General features: G+C 37.6%; 2 protein-coding genes and 1 long non-coding RNA gene across 4 annotated transcripts in view; 2 read left to right on the top strand and 1 right to left on the bottom strand.

Annotated features, from left to right (window-relative positions):
• LOC141434776 (uncharacterized) overlaps positions 1–17,612 on the top strand; it is a 249,464-nt gene that overhangs the window by 97,978 nt on the left and 133,874 nt on the right. The gene's annotated exons all lie outside the window — the stretch shown is intronic.
• The window catches only part of LOC141434773 (zwei Ig domain protein zig-8-like), a 450,603-nt gene that overhangs the window by 359,452 nt on the left and 73,539 nt on the right, over positions 1–17,612 (bottom strand). The window lies entirely within an intron of this gene.
• Positions 1–17,612, top strand: part of LOC141434899 (uncharacterized) — a 147,080-nt gene that overhangs the window by 63,443 nt on the left and 66,025 nt on the right. Inside the window, exons 5-11 of the mRNA XM_074097388.1 lie at positions 2,330–2,511; positions 6,970–7,154; positions 8,816–8,994; positions 11,815–11,974; positions 13,417–13,691; positions 16,007–16,134; positions 16,338–16,345. Of these exons, the coding sequence (XP_073953489.1) occupies positions 2,330–2,511; positions 6,970–7,154; positions 8,816–8,994; positions 11,815–11,974; positions 13,417–13,691; positions 16,007–16,134; positions 16,338–16,345 (1,117 nt within the window). The remainder of the gene's footprint in view (positions 1–2,329; positions 2,512–6,969; positions 7,155–8,815; positions 8,995–11,814; positions 11,975–13,416; positions 13,692–16,006; positions 16,135–16,337; positions 16,346–17,612) is intronic.

The raw sequence follows: 17,612 nt of genomic DNA, 5'->3' as shown, positions 1-17,612 counted from the left end.
ACTCACTCATATTAAATGATATTGTAACGGATAACTCACGTGTTAAACCGAGTTACACACGTGTTGCGGCAGCCGCCGGGTCGCGTGCTCCTGTCGAGCTAAACTCGGTTTAAGACGTGAGTTATCCGTTACAATATCATTTAATATTACCAACGTTCCTATATTTAACTTCTATCACAGAGCTGTAAACGGAAAAAAATACAAAAGCGTTACTCCGTGTTCAAAATCTGAAGCTTTGCGTGCCATTAAATTTTTCAAAGAGTTTAGTTTCTGAAATAATAACCATTATAACTTCCTCAGAGTGTATACCAGGTATTTATATGACAAATAATACGAGAGTAAGAGAAATGACACTGAAAGTACGAGGTGCATACAAACATCTGCTTTAAAAAGAAAGATGTTTATTTTATCATTTTAGTCCACAATGAAGCATCGTTTGAGCTAAGATCTCAAAAATAAATAAATCTCATAGGGCACTTGACACCAATTAATTATTATTGATTAAAAGGGAGTAAATATTATATTTTTTAATTGGATTATTTTCTACTAGTTTTAGCCCATGAAAATAGAGCAGAAGAGATTTACAAACTTGCAACATTAGATCTGAAAATAAAAAGTTAAAGGCGTATATTCCGTAGCTGTTCTGTAATACAGTAGGTACATTAATAAAAAACATGGCGTATTTTAAACAAAGTTTTAAATAGTTACAAGTTACTGTCATTACAAAGGAAACGTAATCTATTGCTGAACTGCTGTTATACGTAGAAACTTTTCCAAACAACATTCGTCAAGTTTCATGATATCAACCCGGCAATTTACCTAAACACCGGAAGATATAATTCGTGTTCCACTGATTTATGGGTACAAGGAGTCATAAGAATATAGTGTGATATTTTTCCCACGTCAAAAAATGAAAATGAAAATGAAAATAATTTATTGCATAAAAAACTTATAAACAAGAGTCTACGGCTCTGGATCCTGAGCTAGGAGTCCCAGTGTTACAGGATCCAGGTACGTGGGAATTATATCGAACAATTCACACACTAAATGCCGCGTGCGATTGTCTTTGTATTTGATTTATGGGTACAAGGAGTCATTAGAATATAGTGTGATATTTTTCCCACGTGAAAAAATGAAAATGAAAATGAAAATAATTTATTGCATAAAAAACTTATAAACAAGAGTCTACGGCTCTGGATCCTGAGCTAGGAGTCCCTGTGTTACAGGATCCAGGTACGTGGGAATTATATCGAACAATTCACACACTAAATGCCGCGTGCGATTGTCTTTGTATTTTTTCTCGGTACACTGTGGTGATTAATTTTTATTTTAGCTCGTTATTTGTTCCGATTTTATTAAAAAATCACTGCTTCATATTTATGACAAATTTAATGTTTTGATAGGATTAACTTTATCTAGAGTAGATTATAATAGTGAAATAATTTTGTAGTGAAACAAGTCTGGCTGTTGGCGACTCTATGGTATTTAAAAACCGGCCAAGAGCGTGTCGGACACGCCCAGGATAGAGTTCCGTAGCCATTACGAAATATTTTTTCCAAGGATTTCATATTGGTTACGGAAACTGCCTCTATTTTCCTTGTAAATTTGATATAATATTTACTACCATTCTGAATTTTTTCAATTTTTAGAAAATTTCCTTATTTAGAAAATTTCAAAATAAAAAAAAGTTTATTTAAAAAAAAATGTGCATACATACCTAACATTGTGGCTGGAGAATTTGAACTTTTAAGTTGAATATTTCACAAACAGATCACTGAATAGAAAAAGTGTCTTAGTATATAATACCCCACACTACAGGGTTAGTCGAGAAAAAATAACACTCCCACTTTACGTCTATGGGAGGTACCCTAATTTTTTTTTTACTTTTTTTTATTGTATCACTTTGTCCGCGTGACTGGTGTGTATATTCATGCCCAATTACAGCTTTCTAGTACTAACGGTCTCTAAGCTTACCCGCGGACAGCCAGAAAAACGGACAGACATGGCGAAACTATAAGGGCTATGACTACGGAACCCAAAAAAGGTGTTTCTATAGAAATTGCAAGGTGAGCGTAACTCTGCTAACACTGAATATTCATAGGTAGAGATACCTGCCTACGAATTTGTACAAAACCCTCGCACCCGAAATTGGTCGGTTTTTTCGTAATTGCAGACCTTTGGGGATTAAAAACGTAAAAGATAGACTCACGAGTTTTACAGCTCACAGTCAGTAATGTAAATAGGTTACTGATAACAACTACTTAATAAAAAAAAAAGTTAAAGTATTAAGTTTCGTATAAATTTATATCTATGTCTAATATTGTTTCAGTTTCGCAACCTCCTTCAGCCCCACAGTCACGTATACATCCGAGTTCTGCCACAAAGGAATCAGAGACCGAGTGATGCTGAGCCAGTCATCCTTCACCGCCTTCTCGCAGGTCATAATCGCCGCGATGTCTTGGGGTATACTGACTAACGATTGGAGGTATTCGCTGTTTGGAGGATACATAGGTGAGTTTCAATGTCTCATCAATTTATAACATGGTAATCAATGTTTAATCAAGAAAGAAAGAAATAGATTTATTTATAATGCAGCAATAGACAACACTACACAAGACACAATAATACTATTAAGTACATTAGTAAAGATAGAAAGATCGTATGTGTCATTGCGGTAGTATGTTGCTGAGACGTTAAAAACGCCCCAGCGCTGATTTTCAGCCAGCACAAAATATTACATACCTACTACACACTATCAACTATATAAAAATGCATGAATTTGTAAACTATATAACTTATTTTTTTTAACGCGCTGTCGCGTTTTTTAAGGCGCCTGCTTAAAAAACGCGACAGCGCGTTAAAAAAAATATGTTATATAGTTTACAAATCCGGTTTTTAAGGCGCAGGCTGAATGGAGTTTCAACAGTCTTTAGCAGGCTCTATGAACTGAACATTGACTACTTTATTTATTTAAGTAAGTGGGTGTAGCTTTGCTCTGGCTAAAACTCTAAAATACGCGTTTTCTCAGAGATAAACACCATGACAAAACTAGATTAAATCGTTACAGTCATTTCGAGATCTCCGACATTATAAATAAATATACAATTTCTAAAACAATACAGGTCCAACTATAAAAAAGGTATATTAGGTACAATAAAATTAAATAAACTAAAACTATAATAAATCTAAAAATGGACCCTGCGGCATGGTACCAAAGATGCTGGCAGCATTTTCCCGCTGGATCGCAAGACTGATGCGTTGAGCGAGGAAACTGCCAGCTCGGTCTCCTGTAGTATATCTGAATCTCTTTGATAGATCTTTGAAGAGACTCAGAGCGCCAGGGCTCCACGGACCAAGGGCTCGACGCCGAAAGGTACGAAATCATATTCGGCACCGAGACCACTGTATTTTCCTGCTTTGGCAGTTTCTGCCATTTCTGCTGCTGCTGCTGCCCTTATTAATGTTCGGTGGAGATGAGACGGGGCCAGTGTGTCAACACAAGTTGCATCCCACACTAGCACACGTCCCATACTCCACGGAATCAGAGACATTCCGTCCGGTCTCTTGCCGTCATTTCTAGATATGCCTGTCGGCTCTAAAATAGCCGGCATATTGACCGTAGCAAGAACCGACGGATAATATCATTAAGGGCAGCATGTCTTGAGAAACGACCCGCACTTCTCTGGCAGGAAAGACCGTGATGCCCAAGCCGGTCCACGTCGTTTCCGCAGGGACACCGATGTGGGGCGCAGGCCGGGACCCCGAGGCGTAGGCATACCGACAGTTAAAATATATTAGATAGATCAATATTCGATTAAATACGTCACTAAATATCCAAGACCTCCACATGTACTTGTAAAACAACGTTTCGTTAATTCATTCCAATAAAATTCCACTACATTTTTAAAAGATATGATCCATAATAATTTAAGCTAATATCAGCAGTAGGTACATTACTCAGAACATCAAGTCAGTTTCCACTTTGATGGACACTTGACAAGTTGAAAAGGCCAAGCGGCCTGTTAAAGCATTTTACGAAAATTGTTAATTCCAACAATTATCTTCACATAAATTTAATTATACCTTACACCGGCAGTTGAATTTGTAAATTGGAATAGCCTCAATCCTGTCATCGGGCCGCAATGTAAACAATTTAATATTTATAAGGTGAATTTCCTGCACAAATTTAACGTTTTAGGTTGTTAGGACCCTGTTCGTTTACCGTTGGCAGGTACAATCAATTTAAGCAAAGTAGATTCATATCATACAAACTCTCTTTTATTACATCGATCGACTTCATAAAAATAAAGATTTTACATTCTATTCTATAAATTGGTATAATTTTGTTCGAACATTTATTCATTTATTGATTGTGGACCTCTGCAAAGTACTAACGCCTGAATCAATCATTTTAAATCACGAAATACCACGAAACAGAAAAAAAAAGTAATTCGCAGCTGTCGAATTAGGCAAAGTTGACTGCACACCGCGCGACAACCCTTCAGTGTCAACTCTTATCTCCGCTATTGTGCTAACGTCTATCCACGGCAGTCAGATAAAACCTGTCCGTTTGTTAGCGAAGACGGTCGCCGGCGACGTTTCCGGTTTATGCACGAGTTTTTATTGACTTTATAATTTAGTCTGTTTTACTACGCTTTCAATGTTGTGGAAACTTTGCCACGTAATATTTGCGACATAAAAGAAGTGATTTTGCAATAGATTACCTACTTAACTATCTTTTAGAATTGTTATGACAAGTTTTAATTTTATTTTCAATGTACAGTCAAGGGCAAAGATATCGACACGGCCAAAGTTGCAAAAATATGTATACACGGCCTTAATGTTAAGTGCATAAAGTCGTGTATACATATTCTTGCAACTTTGGCCGTGTCGATATCTTTGCCCTTGGCTGTACACGTATGTATGCAAACCCTTTATCGTACAGTCAAATGCAATACTTAATAAGTACCTATCTATTCGAACCACTCAAAAATATATGTTACTATGGCCTTATTGCGTCAGAATAAGAGTCTGTGGTTACTTATTTTTTAAACTTTGAATAAGTTCCTATTTTTACACTTGACTGTACTTGTACACAAAAATAGAGAAAAAAAATGTACAAAACAATACTATGCAATGACTTTGTTTATCTATTAGGTAAGTACAGAGAGAAAGAGAGAGAGAGCGAGAGAGAGAGAGAGCGAGAGCGAGAGAGAGAGAGAGACATTTATTTACACATATTCGATACACAGAAAAAACACGTTAGGAAGAAATAATAATAAAAAAAAACTTCGAGTAGTATATCAATTTATACTAGTGGTGAAGTGTACCATTATATTTGTATTTGCTGCTATTTATTAATTTGATTTAGATTAGTTCTAGGCTTCGGCTCTTAAACTTTTAATGACGTATTTACTGTTGGTTTTTGTTCTCCTGTCAATCGTTTAAAGGTTAATTGACAGAGATCCTTTATACTATAAGTTCGCCTTTGTACATCAGTTTCTCAACGTAAATTGATTCTCACGTGCAGCAGCAGGTCGTCGCGCGCGCAGCGGGCGCAGCTCGTGGGGCAGACATACCTACCCAGTTCTCGTTAATGCAGGTCATTCTCAATGGTTCTTGAACACATGATAGAGGATTTAATATATGGATATAGATAAAATATTGTATGCAACTGTACGTAATTAGACCTTAAAACACTCATGTGACCCTATTATGAAACGAGGCGTACACTCGTGTTTTAAGGACCCCTATTACGATACAGTTGCATAAAATACTATTAATCATATTTTAAATAAGTTTCAACATTTTGTCAAGAACGTTAAAATAGCTTGTGTTAAAACAAAATTTGCCTTTTAGTCATGTTGCTTTAATTAAATTTCAAGTTTGTTCACTCTTTGCATAATATCTTTGTGTGCTAACTTCCTCGTATTTTGGTGTAGGTAGATAATATCGGTCCAATTTCTCCGTTGAGAATCTTATCTCATACTAATTCGACAGACCTATATAGTGGTTGAACACCGTCATTTAAAACAAGATAGCAAGGGAAGGATTAGACTATTCTTGGTAACTATGAGGAAACCTTTTAGAACGAATGGTTGAATGGCATGACATTACAAATTTATACAGTTAGTTGCGGGCGTAACACTAAGAAAGTTTTTAAAACTATGACGATCTAAAAGAAACCTTTTTAGATTAGATTCCGTCATTTCAATGGGGGCTGGCCGACCGGATTCGCTGTTTTTATATCGCTTTTACGTTATTTAAACAATAAAATCCGGAGATAATATTTTAGCTTGGGAATTTTTGTTCTTTGATATGGATTTGATAATATCAAAAAGATACGGTTTCACAAAAAAATGAATTTTTCGTAAAGAAAAGCAACGGAAAGAAGTATACTACATTTAAAGCCAAAATACAAAGTAAGGAATATAGACATCAGACGCAAAACCAAACTAACAGACATCCTAACCCGTATAGACCAACAAAAAGATGGCCGGGCATTTGCTTCATTGCAAGTATGAAAAATGGAGAAAACAGGTGACAGTCTGGTACCCAAGAGATGGGTTTAGGAGCAGAGGCCGCAGTGAGTGGCGGCAAATCGAAGGCAGTGGAAGGCGGCCTATGCCGTAAGGCACACCGAGTAACCACCGAGTGTGAGATATATCGCAAAAAAAACATGTTAATATAGGCAAACAGTGTATGAAAGTTCGGAATAAAAGACTCTGTTATTATTGATTATATAAGGATGGCCATTAATTGACACCTTATTCTAAAAATGAGCTCGGTTTATAGGTTGACTATAATATTTTTATTATTATTTTTTTTATATATTTTTTATTTCTTTAATTGATTATTTAAGGTGCGGGTTAGCAAAGAAGAAAAAATCTTTAAGTTCATTGATATGGACCTCCGCAAAGTAAGGCCTGATTCAATAAATTACTATATAATATCTTTTTATTATTTCAGTTCTCAACACATGGAACTTCTATCTGTATTTAATGTCGCTGTGGTCTTTAGCTGCCTGTGTATTGTACGCCATGCTACCCGAGAGCCCGAAGTACTTAATTACGCAGCAGAGGTACGACGAAGCGAGGGAAATTGTAATTAAAACCTATGTCATGAACACCGGGAAGCCGGCAGATACGTTTCCGGTAAGAAAATACTGCTATTTGATCTTTTCTACGAATTAGGACGATGTGTTTGTTTCTGATTTATATTGCTTGGTTGCTTGTTAGGTGAATTTAATGTGAAGAAACAGTTTTAGTGGAAAAATTATGGTAATTCATATTATTCATAAGAATTTTTTTTGGAAGAGGCCCATGTCCAACAGCGGACGTCGTACGGCTGATATGATGATGATGATGATGAGCTACGTCTATGCGACACATACAAGTCCTTATGGTAGAATAGTGATAGATAGAAAGCCAGAGTAGCCTAATAGTTTGACCTATGGCCTTTCAAGTGTAGGGCAACCCGAGCTCGCACTTCTGAGCTTTCAGAATTTAGGAGAAATAAAATAAATAAATAAATATCATGGGACACTTGACACCAATTAACCTAGTCCCAAACTAAGCAAAGCTTGTACTATTGATGGAAACTAGGTAACGGATAAACATACTTATATGGATAAATACATACTTAAATACATATTAAACATCCAAGACCCGAGAACAAACATTTGTATTATTCATACAAATATCTGCCCCGGCCGGAAATCGAACCCGGGACCTCAAGCTTCATAGTCAGGTTCTCTAACAACTTGGCCATCCGGTCGTTGGGGAAAATACCCTTCGTATATAAATACAAATAACATTCGAAATTTACTATGAGCTTTTTATTTGTATGCAAATTAATAGTGTGTGTTAATTTTCCTGTCATAGCCGAGTATGAATTCAGTAGTGATATTCACGTATATGATGATGATGACAAACTGATTGGATTAGTTTTATTATTTAACGCACTAGGAATATCAATCGTTCCTGCCACTTCTTTCTTACACACGGTACAAGATGAGGGTAGATGGAGATCGTGAATGCGAACCAATAAGCCTCGCGAGACAATACGTCCTCAGGTTTTTCCAAAGCATAGCCCGGGCTCAAACCCACGGCTCTCCCTATGAGAGACCATAGGTGAAACGAGTAAACTACTATGGCATTGATTCAAATAAAAGGATTTTAGCTTTCAAAATAACATTCATTTTCAGTTAACAGTAATATCAAATTTCAATTGTTAGCCGATTGAGTTTGTAAAGAAGTTACTAGAAAATAAAATCTGTTCTTTACAACTCAAAACTATATCAATTGATTGGTGGTAGTTATAGAAAGAAAGAAACAAAATACATTTATTCACACGTTACACATTCCCGTGTGGTGTCAGGTTAAAATTACACCTCTCCATTTCTTCCGTGGATGTCGTAAGAGGCGACTGAGGATATAGGTTTAGGTATACCGTAGGCGACAGGCTAGCAACCTGTCACTATTGTACCGTTTTTGTCAAACTTAAAACCTAAAATTGCTAAAAGTGGCTCCGAAGCGGTAACGTTTCGTTTGCTCTGCCTACCCTATTTGGAAATATAGGCGTGATGTTTGTGTGTGTGTGTTACACAAGACACAACAATATTATTAAGTATAAAAAGAAAGCACGCAGGATATTATGTGTATTGTGGTTGGGAATCGAACACTGGCTCATCATAACGCTGAAGCTTTGAAACACCTCAGCGCTGATTTTCAGCCAGCACCGTCAGTGACCCTCCGACCACTATGAAGATATACTATTAACTTATCATCATACTTATTCTTCTAACTCATTCCAGTACCCAAATCTCTGGAAGACTGCCAAGCAACAAGTCATAGACGAATCAGCGGAGCACAAGGACGCCAGCTTGTCCCATCAAATGGTGATGGGGCTCTACAATGTAAAACCGATGTTCCAGATGCCTCTAGTGCTGCCACTGAGCCTGATCTCATTAATGGGCTTCTTGGTTATGGCTCTGTAAGTACATTTCACTGAGGTATTTGGGTCAAAACACTTGTTAGTGTAGCTTGTTGACATGTCATGGGGTAGAAATCTACTAAAAGTTAGGAGTTGCAACAGGTTCAAGGCAATCCCTTCATGGCTCATCTCCTAAGCATTAACCTGTCCTCTCCCAGAGGCACAAATTTGTGCCCAAATTCCTTTGATCCTGTTTTCCTGGGAGATGACAGATTAATATACTGACCGACACAAAATTTGGCCCACTCTACATAAAAAAATTACTTATTACTGCATACATTTGAGGGCCAGATTTTTGCCGCTCAGTATAAATAAGTAGTATACATTGCAAAAAAAATCTAACAAAGTGTAACGTGTCACTGATGTCTTGAGTTGCGGGACAGGATCAGTAGGAACAGAACGTGTCACTGATGACCTACACAAAAAAAATTATTGACCCATTTACCAACAGTAAGTGAAGCCTTGAAAATCCAACTTATATAATTACTAGCTTTTGCCCGCGGCTACGCCCGCGTGGGATTCGGTTATCGTGCGCTGTTCCCTCGGGAACTGTGCATTTTTCCTGGATAAAAAGTAGCCTATGTCTACGTGCTACTTTTTAATTATGTCAGTATAATAATGTTATGCACCATTATGTTTAGTAATTGTGCATGTGTGTGTATATTTATTTTGTTACTTCTTCAGGATTTGTATGAAATTTGATAGGAAGATAGCTGGACGTCTGAAATAATACATAGGCTACTTTTTTTCCGATATTCCCATGAGATCGGGATAAAATCCCTAAGTAAAAAAAAAGTAAAAAAGTAAACGTAAAGTCATAAACTTTGGCACAGTTGATTTAAATACAACGAATTAAATCCACGACCAAACTTTTGGGGATTCCAATGGGAATTTTATAAATTCCAGGAATTTTAATAAAGTTTAGTTATAAATAAAGTTAATAGTTTTGCTAAAGATACTTTAGCAAAATATCCGTAATGATTAAGAGGGTTGTCAGATCAGCCGCGATGTCTCACGGTAATTACTATACAAACTAATTTACTTAGTCACCCAAGTTCCCGGATACGAGGTATCTTAGTCATGAAGGAACATTGTTGCCCAATCAGCAACAAACCGTCTCAGTCGCTAGTTCCTAAGTTTCCGAGTTACCCGCACTGAATTAGAGTTGGTGCCAGATTTTAACTGTCAGGGCTAAGGATAAGTTAATTGTTTAGTCTTAGCTTTTCAAGGATAATGACGAGTTATGCTTAGTAAATATAAATTAGCATAAGATAAAAATAAGCTAGAAGTAAATCCGGCTTAATAAATGGCAATAGCCTCGTACGGCATTGAATTTCATGGTAATGTTTATCTTGTACCTTTGGGGGGAAAATGCCTTAGTCGAAGTAGGTTGTAGTTTGTACAAATATATTTCATATTCATCATAAGCCAACCGGTAGTCGAACCCGGGATTACTAGCTTCATTATGACAAAACCTACTAAGGATAAGCGGAATAATTTAGTCGAAAATATAAACTGAGACATGGATGCACAAAAAAAAACAGAAAAAGAGACCAGCACTGGGAAGCGAATCCAGGTCCTCAGCAATCCGTGCTTCGTGCTATAACCCCTACACCACTGCTGGACCAGAAAAAGAGACCAGCACTGGGAAGTGAACCCAGGTCCTCAGCAATCCGTGCTGCGTGCTATAACCCCTACACCACTGCTGAACATGGCTTTCGATATGGTTTCACGGGATACCCGTAAAAGTAACAAATTTCGAGTTGAAATAAAAAATACAAAAAGACTCCAAAGAACCAATCATGAATAATTTAGTATTTAGTATGTTTGTATTTTTTTTATTCTTCTAAGTCGTTACAATCTACAGCGTCGTGGTTGTCAGATGTGGATCAGCAGTGAACCTTCATAACGACGTTCTTTGGAAAATAGTGTGGAAGTCTCTCCGCGCCTTTCACATCTAAAAACTGGAGTTCAGGATTCGTAGTAGGCAGCAGAGGCTACTGCCCACTCTGACATTAGATCCCTTAGTCGTCTTTTAGGACAACAATGAGAAGAAATGGGTCCGTCCAATTTTAAAACCGGGTACGGCGCGCTCTCAGTATTCCATAGTCAGGGTCAATCAGGGCGGCAGATCACCTATGCGCTGGACTGACCAGGTGAAGGCCGCTGTAGGAAACGGCAGGGTATGGCAGGAGATCGTACGGAGAGCTGTGTCCGCCTCTACCACCGACGCAGACGCCTCAATGTTACCACGACTGCTCTGCCAAGAGCGACACGACAAAGAAGAAGAAGAAGGGTCAACAACCAATAGGCTAAAAGTCAAAGTCAAAGTTTTTTATTTGCATAAAATGTGATACAATGTGGTTCTTAGTATAGTTATTAAGTAGTCGCACACATTTTGCCAATTATTGGCACGCAAACGGAGAGGTTTAGGGCGACACTAGGTAGAGCATGCTTTACAAAATTTGACAGGAAACAAATAATAACCATGTCATACTCAGTTGAGAAAAATATACAAAAAAGAGAAAAAAGAAATTAAAATAACCAGTCAAAACATTCGTCGGAAGGATTACAAATAATAGGTACTTATAACAAAAATCCATTGTATGTCACAATATTCAGCTATAGCCATATAAACTATAGCTATAGCTCTTCCGACTTTTTTACGCAAAAGGGAGCAAACGAGCGAGGGTCACTTGATGTAAAGCAATCACCGTCACCCATGGATAACTGCCAATGCTGCAATCACAAAGATCCCTAAGCTGTACCGCTTAACTTGACTGTCCTGACTTGTGATGTTTATTTTGTGTTATATTACAGATATAACGTGTACAGGCTGTGGTTTCCTCAGCTGTCAACTGTCGTCGAGCATTACAGCGTGAGCGGTGAACATGGAGACTTGTGTGGCATGCTCGATGCGTACACGCACGACCTAAGGAATAGGAATGTAACGGGAGAAAATACCTATGTTTGCGTGCCGGTGAGTTAAAGAAATAGTTTTAGTTAGACTCTCACACACTTTCTAGAATATTCTGGAAACAGAATCTGTCTCTCTCTCCCATAAAAGCTATCTCACTGGCACTGGAGCAGTGAACATGGAGACTTGTGTGGCATGCCCGATGCGTACACACACGACCTATGGAACAGGAATGTAAATACGTATGTTTGCGTGCCGGTGAGTTAAAGAAATAGAGTTTTAGTTAACTCTCATACAGTTTCTAGAATTAATTAGATTCTGGAAACAGAATTATCTGTCTGTCTCTTCCACAAGAAAGCTATCTCTCTGGCATACTTTCTAGAATTTTCCGGAAACAGAATCATAGGTCTGTCTCTTTCATAAGTGTGTGTTATCTCTCTCGAACATTTTCTCGAATGTTCCGGGAACAGGATCGGCTGTATCTCTCAGGTGTATCTCTTTGTATTTATCTTTGACCCATCTCGTGTCAGTACTCGTACCATAATCTTTCGCATTTGTCTTTATTAATAGCATCTTCAATCACTTTAATTTCGTCGAACACAAATCCATGTTTGCAAATCGGCCTTAGCTGCTCAAAATAATTGAATGATCAAAATGAATGGATTACCTGGCAATCTCCGTGCTTGTATTAATCATTGATTCAATTAAATAAGTCAATAAGGATAATTCCAACGCCAGAGGATTTAATTGGATAATTTAATTTCCAAGCTCGTCAAATTATTATTTTGAGCCTTCGGCGATTTTATCGCGATTGTTGCCGGAACTGGATTCGTTGTGGTTGAAAAATATATAATTATACACTGAAGATTCCGTACACATTTACTTACAACAAGTAGGTCACATCTCGGCCTAATATACGTCCCGCTGCAGGGAAAAAGCCAAATCTCAGAATGAGAGAGCTTGACCCGTAGTTACCACGCAGGATCAGTGCGAATTGGGAACTTTACACACTTCGCAGATTGTTGTAGCTTTCTTCACGATGTCTTCCTTCACCGTAAAGCTCATACATGGTAAATAAAAAAAAGTATTATCGTATCATGCAAGGCATTAGTTTTTTAAACGGTATCCTGGCTTTTTATCCGACTGCAAGGAAACAAAAGGTTTTTTGCTATATAAATAAATAAATAAATAAATAAAAACATATTTCGAAAATTATTAATTTCCCAACTGTTTCATAATATAAATGAACGTTTCTTTTTCTGAAACTGTAAACTATTCAGGATAATTTCAGGACTATATTCCTGTAAAACGCTATAGGTTACGTTAGGTTAGTTTTATAGCAATCCTAAAGTATTTATAGTTCCAAAAAAAACGTTCGTCCATATTCAGTTGGGAAAAGAAAAATTTTAAAAAAATAAAAACAATTTGGGAAAAATATTTTCGGCGAAAAATTAGAGTACCATTCTGAGCACTAGGTGTTAAATATACCTTAAAAATTGTTTCAGACTCTAAGTGGCGCAGAAACCTATATCAATAGCATGATCGTGGGCTGCATCTGCTTCCTTCCTTACCCAATCATGGGCATGTTGGTCAACAGAGTGGGCAAGAAAGCCATGATATTCGGCGCTGGAGTTGTATGCGTGAGCGCAACCTTGGGCCTGAGATGGGCGGACACTAAAGGGGCAGTGGTGGCGCTGTTCTCTGTAGATATATCCGTGGCACAAACGATGATAAGTCTATTCCAAGCTCTGACGGTTGAAGTGTTTCCTACTACTGTCAGGTAATTTTTATTCGTATTTATTGATACTGGATAACTCACGTCCTTAATTGAGTTTAGCTCGACATGTTTCGGGCTAGTTTGTAGCCCTTCTTGGAGCAACGCGACTCGGCGGCTGCAGCACCACGGGCTCTGGACATCGCTCTGCTCGCACGACTCCTGGGAGTTATCCGGTTTGTTTCATTAAGAGCCTTACAGTAGTTTCATGTTCAACATTTTTCTTTGTTTGTAATTGAACATGATAGATAGGGATCATGTTAGGTAGAGGAGTAGCTGGGAGCCATTATTTATATCCCACATCATACGTTACACTGCAGGACAGAGAATCTCAGAATGACAGTGTTTAGGCCATAATTCACACGCGTCTCCAGTTCGGATTGGGAACTTCTATCGTCATCACCATTATAACAGCTGCAGAAGGTCCACTGTTGGATATAGGTTTTCCAAATAGACCTCCAGTTGCTTCGGTTGGAAACGGCCTGCATCCACCTCGAACCCCCGGCAGGTCGTCTGTCTGTTTCGAAGGTGGGCATCCTACGCTGCAGTGGATGATCCGCGGTCTCCGTTCGCAAACTTTTGAGCCTTAACTGTCATCTGTTCTTGACACTCGCCAATGAAATATTTTAGCTTTATGCTAGTGAAATAATGAGCCAATATGAGTTGCTCGCTGATAGATGCTTTCAATAACAATGAGTTCTCGCGATGATCGGAAAATAATCCCATTAGGATTCTGAACATCTGGACGATTAATGTTATTGCCTTCGTGGTTTTGGAGATCCTTCAGCTGATACTCTGCACAAATGGCGAAAGAAAGAAAGTCGAAGAATCAACATGTTTATCAGCACGTTGCAATCGGCGGCACAGCGTACCATTATTCAGTCGACAACAACATGCATGTTATGTGAAATCACTTGCTCGTTTGCCATCCAGCATTAGTTAAGTCGATGTATAAGAAATCACTTGTCAATCATCTGTCGATCGCGTATTATTGTGGTCCGGCTGTATGAGGCGTCACTCAGCGATGCATGAAACATGTGATTTAAAGATTCCTATAAAAAAAATATTCCTATTAGTTTGATGATTGCACAATTAAGAGTTTTAGAAAGTAATTGATAGACTTTATAGACAAGTAGCTTCATTTTTTTAAGATGTATAATCAGAAAATAAACAAAATAAAAATTATATTGAAACTTCAATGATAATAAATTCAAACATCAAGTTTCAATTATAGTGCAAGTAATTTTGGAACAGAAAGCCTCCTAACCTTAAAAAACGATTACATCATTATAAAATTACGAGCACTTCAAACATAAAATAAGGCCTATAAAAGCGTTTTAGCCATAAACACGCTCGTATTATAATTAGGTTTTAACATAGCACTAACTCCCGGCCTATAACTTTATTAAGCCATTCTTAACTTATGAATAACTGTTTTACGATATTTCTGAAGTGTGAGTGAAAAACCATAAGCTGGTTTTAAATGAGTATGCTTACTTGCTTAGGGTTTATCTAATACAGGCCGGGGGTTTCTATTTGGCGTTAGGTAGGTAAAAGGTTGCGTCCATACAGAAAAAAAATCCTCAACATTGGCCCTGGAACAGTGATTGGAATAATTTTGTAAATATAATATTAAAGTTACTGATGTGAGAAATCCTGGTAAATAAAATGTTGAATGATTTTACTGTGTTTATCGCTTTAGCTTCTTTGAAAAGTAAGCTTTTGTAGCGTCGTCTACTGAACAGTTTTCGACGGAAACTTTTGCGTACACAGAATTTGTGCTTCTTGACTCTACACCTCTTAGTGTAAGCCACGTAGTATCTCTTAGTAGTATATGGTTTAGGCTAATTTCAATGACAAATAATGTCAAATAATGACAAAGACATACTGTGATGCTGAGTGGAGATGCAATATAAAGTAAAAATAATATAGTAGGTATAGGTAGATTCTAGGTAGGCTAGGTAGGTTATTACAATGACATTAATGGGTAATTTTGACAAAATAACGCTTCTTCGTGGATGGCTAGGTCTACCCCATCATCATTATCTAAGGTTTAGCAGAAAGTTGTTCTAAACACTGGATAGGCTGTTACTGAACCAGTGAGATAGACCTTTGGCCTCATTTGCACTTTTACGATTAAGTATATCAGATGAGATAGGGTCAATCACGGCCAGATGGTTTAATGTAAAAAATGTGAGCGAGTTTTATTCAACACTTTTTTACCAAAACACTAATCGCCAATTTCGTAAACAATAAATAAAGTCAATAAATAAAGTGCACATTATCTTTACGTATACATTAATTTAGTGTTTTTCTTTCAGAACTCTAGCGATTTCTGTAGTTATGTTGGTGGGAAGAACTGGTACCCTGGCGGGAAACATTACATTCCCCATTTTACTGAACATGGGATGTGTTGTGCCTTTCTATGGATTCACCGGTCTGATGATACGTGAGTAACCTCCTATTAATATTATAAATGTGAAAGTTTGTGAGTGAGTTGAGAGTATGTTTGTTACTTCTTCACGCTGAAACGGCGGGACGGATTTGAATGAAATTTGCCAAAAAGTTAGTTTATAACCTGATTAAAATATAGAATACTTTTTATCCCTAGCTACGAGTATTTTATAAACTAATACTTAGTTTTTTTTTCAGTTGTGACTGTTTGTCAGTATTCCTGCCAGCCAAGAAGAAGTAGACCAATTTTAAAGACTATTATTATAAATATAATTATTTTTAATTTTCGTAAGATAACATTGTAAATATAATTTTATAATCTTGCCTTTCGAAGAAATGAAAGTGAAGTAAATAAAAGGATGAAGTTTGATAAAATAATACTTGAAAAGCGTGTTTTTTATTTCAAACATACACTAGGTATCTAAGCTAAACGAAAAAGATGAAAATAATATAATTTTTGTTTTAAAAATGAAGTGATATTATAATAGTTAAAATAATTAGCCCTCTGAAAGACAGCGAAACCTTACAGTGGTTTATGGTTCATACATTAGGTGCTCATACCCTTGTTTGGCAGCCATGGTGGCCTAGTTGGTTTAACCTATCCGCCTCTCAGCAGATTTCATGGGTTTTCGAACCCCGCTCGCACCTTCTGATTTGTCTTCGAAATTCATGTGCGAATACATTTGGAAAAATTTAAAACGAGCGTCGATGCAAGTGGAAAAACTCTGAGGTAAAATTCACAAAAACCTGCGAAGCGATTCAATGGGCGTGCGAACTTGCCCAATCCGCACTGGGGCCGCGTGGGAACCTATTGCCTAGCCCCATTATTCTGAGAGGAGCCTTGCAGCAGTGGACGTATATAGGCTGGGATGATGGGTGACCCGTTGGCAGCAAATTGTGCGTGTTTTTAACGCGCCATTGACACGCATGTCTATCAATACAAACGTGATAAGCGCGCAAAGTTGAATGGCCGCTCTATGGAAGGAAAGAAAAACGCGTTCGTTCACGATTGTTTCTAAAAACGCGCCGTGCGATTGGCAAGTGCAAAAGCTCTAAGGGTAAATTTAGGAAAATACTGCAGCGGCTGAATCGCGCTTATGACGTTTTTTTTTGCGGGTTCCGTACCCGTATCCGTTCGTTGCTACAACGAGTATCGGTATCTTTTTAATATCATGACTGTAGGGAACTAAAATTATCAATAGCGTGTTTAGCCTTCCAGTATATAAAGCCTTTATTTTCTCTAAACGCATGAAATGTTGTTCAGCCTTGTTCCTCAAAATATCTCTGTTTATGCGGTAGTTGCTAAAAGTCAGTAACACAATTTTAGCAAACTATGTAACTCTGTCAGTACGTAGCCGTAATAACGTTGCGGCTTGCTCTTCAGTTATGGAGTTACGTATTATAGCGGGTACACACTTGCTACCCGGCATTGTGTTCAGCGAGTCTTGGTAAATAGCATTCACAAGGCTAACG

Source organism: Choristoneura fumiferana, chromosome 14, assembly GCF_025370935.1.
Source record: "Choristoneura fumiferana chromosome 14, NRCan_CFum_1, whole genome shotgun sequence".
Lineage (NCBI taxonomy): Eukaryota > Metazoa > Arthropoda > Insecta > Lepidoptera > Tortricidae > Choristoneura > Choristoneura fumiferana.
This window is presented reverse-complemented; position numbering and strand designations above follow the sequence as displayed.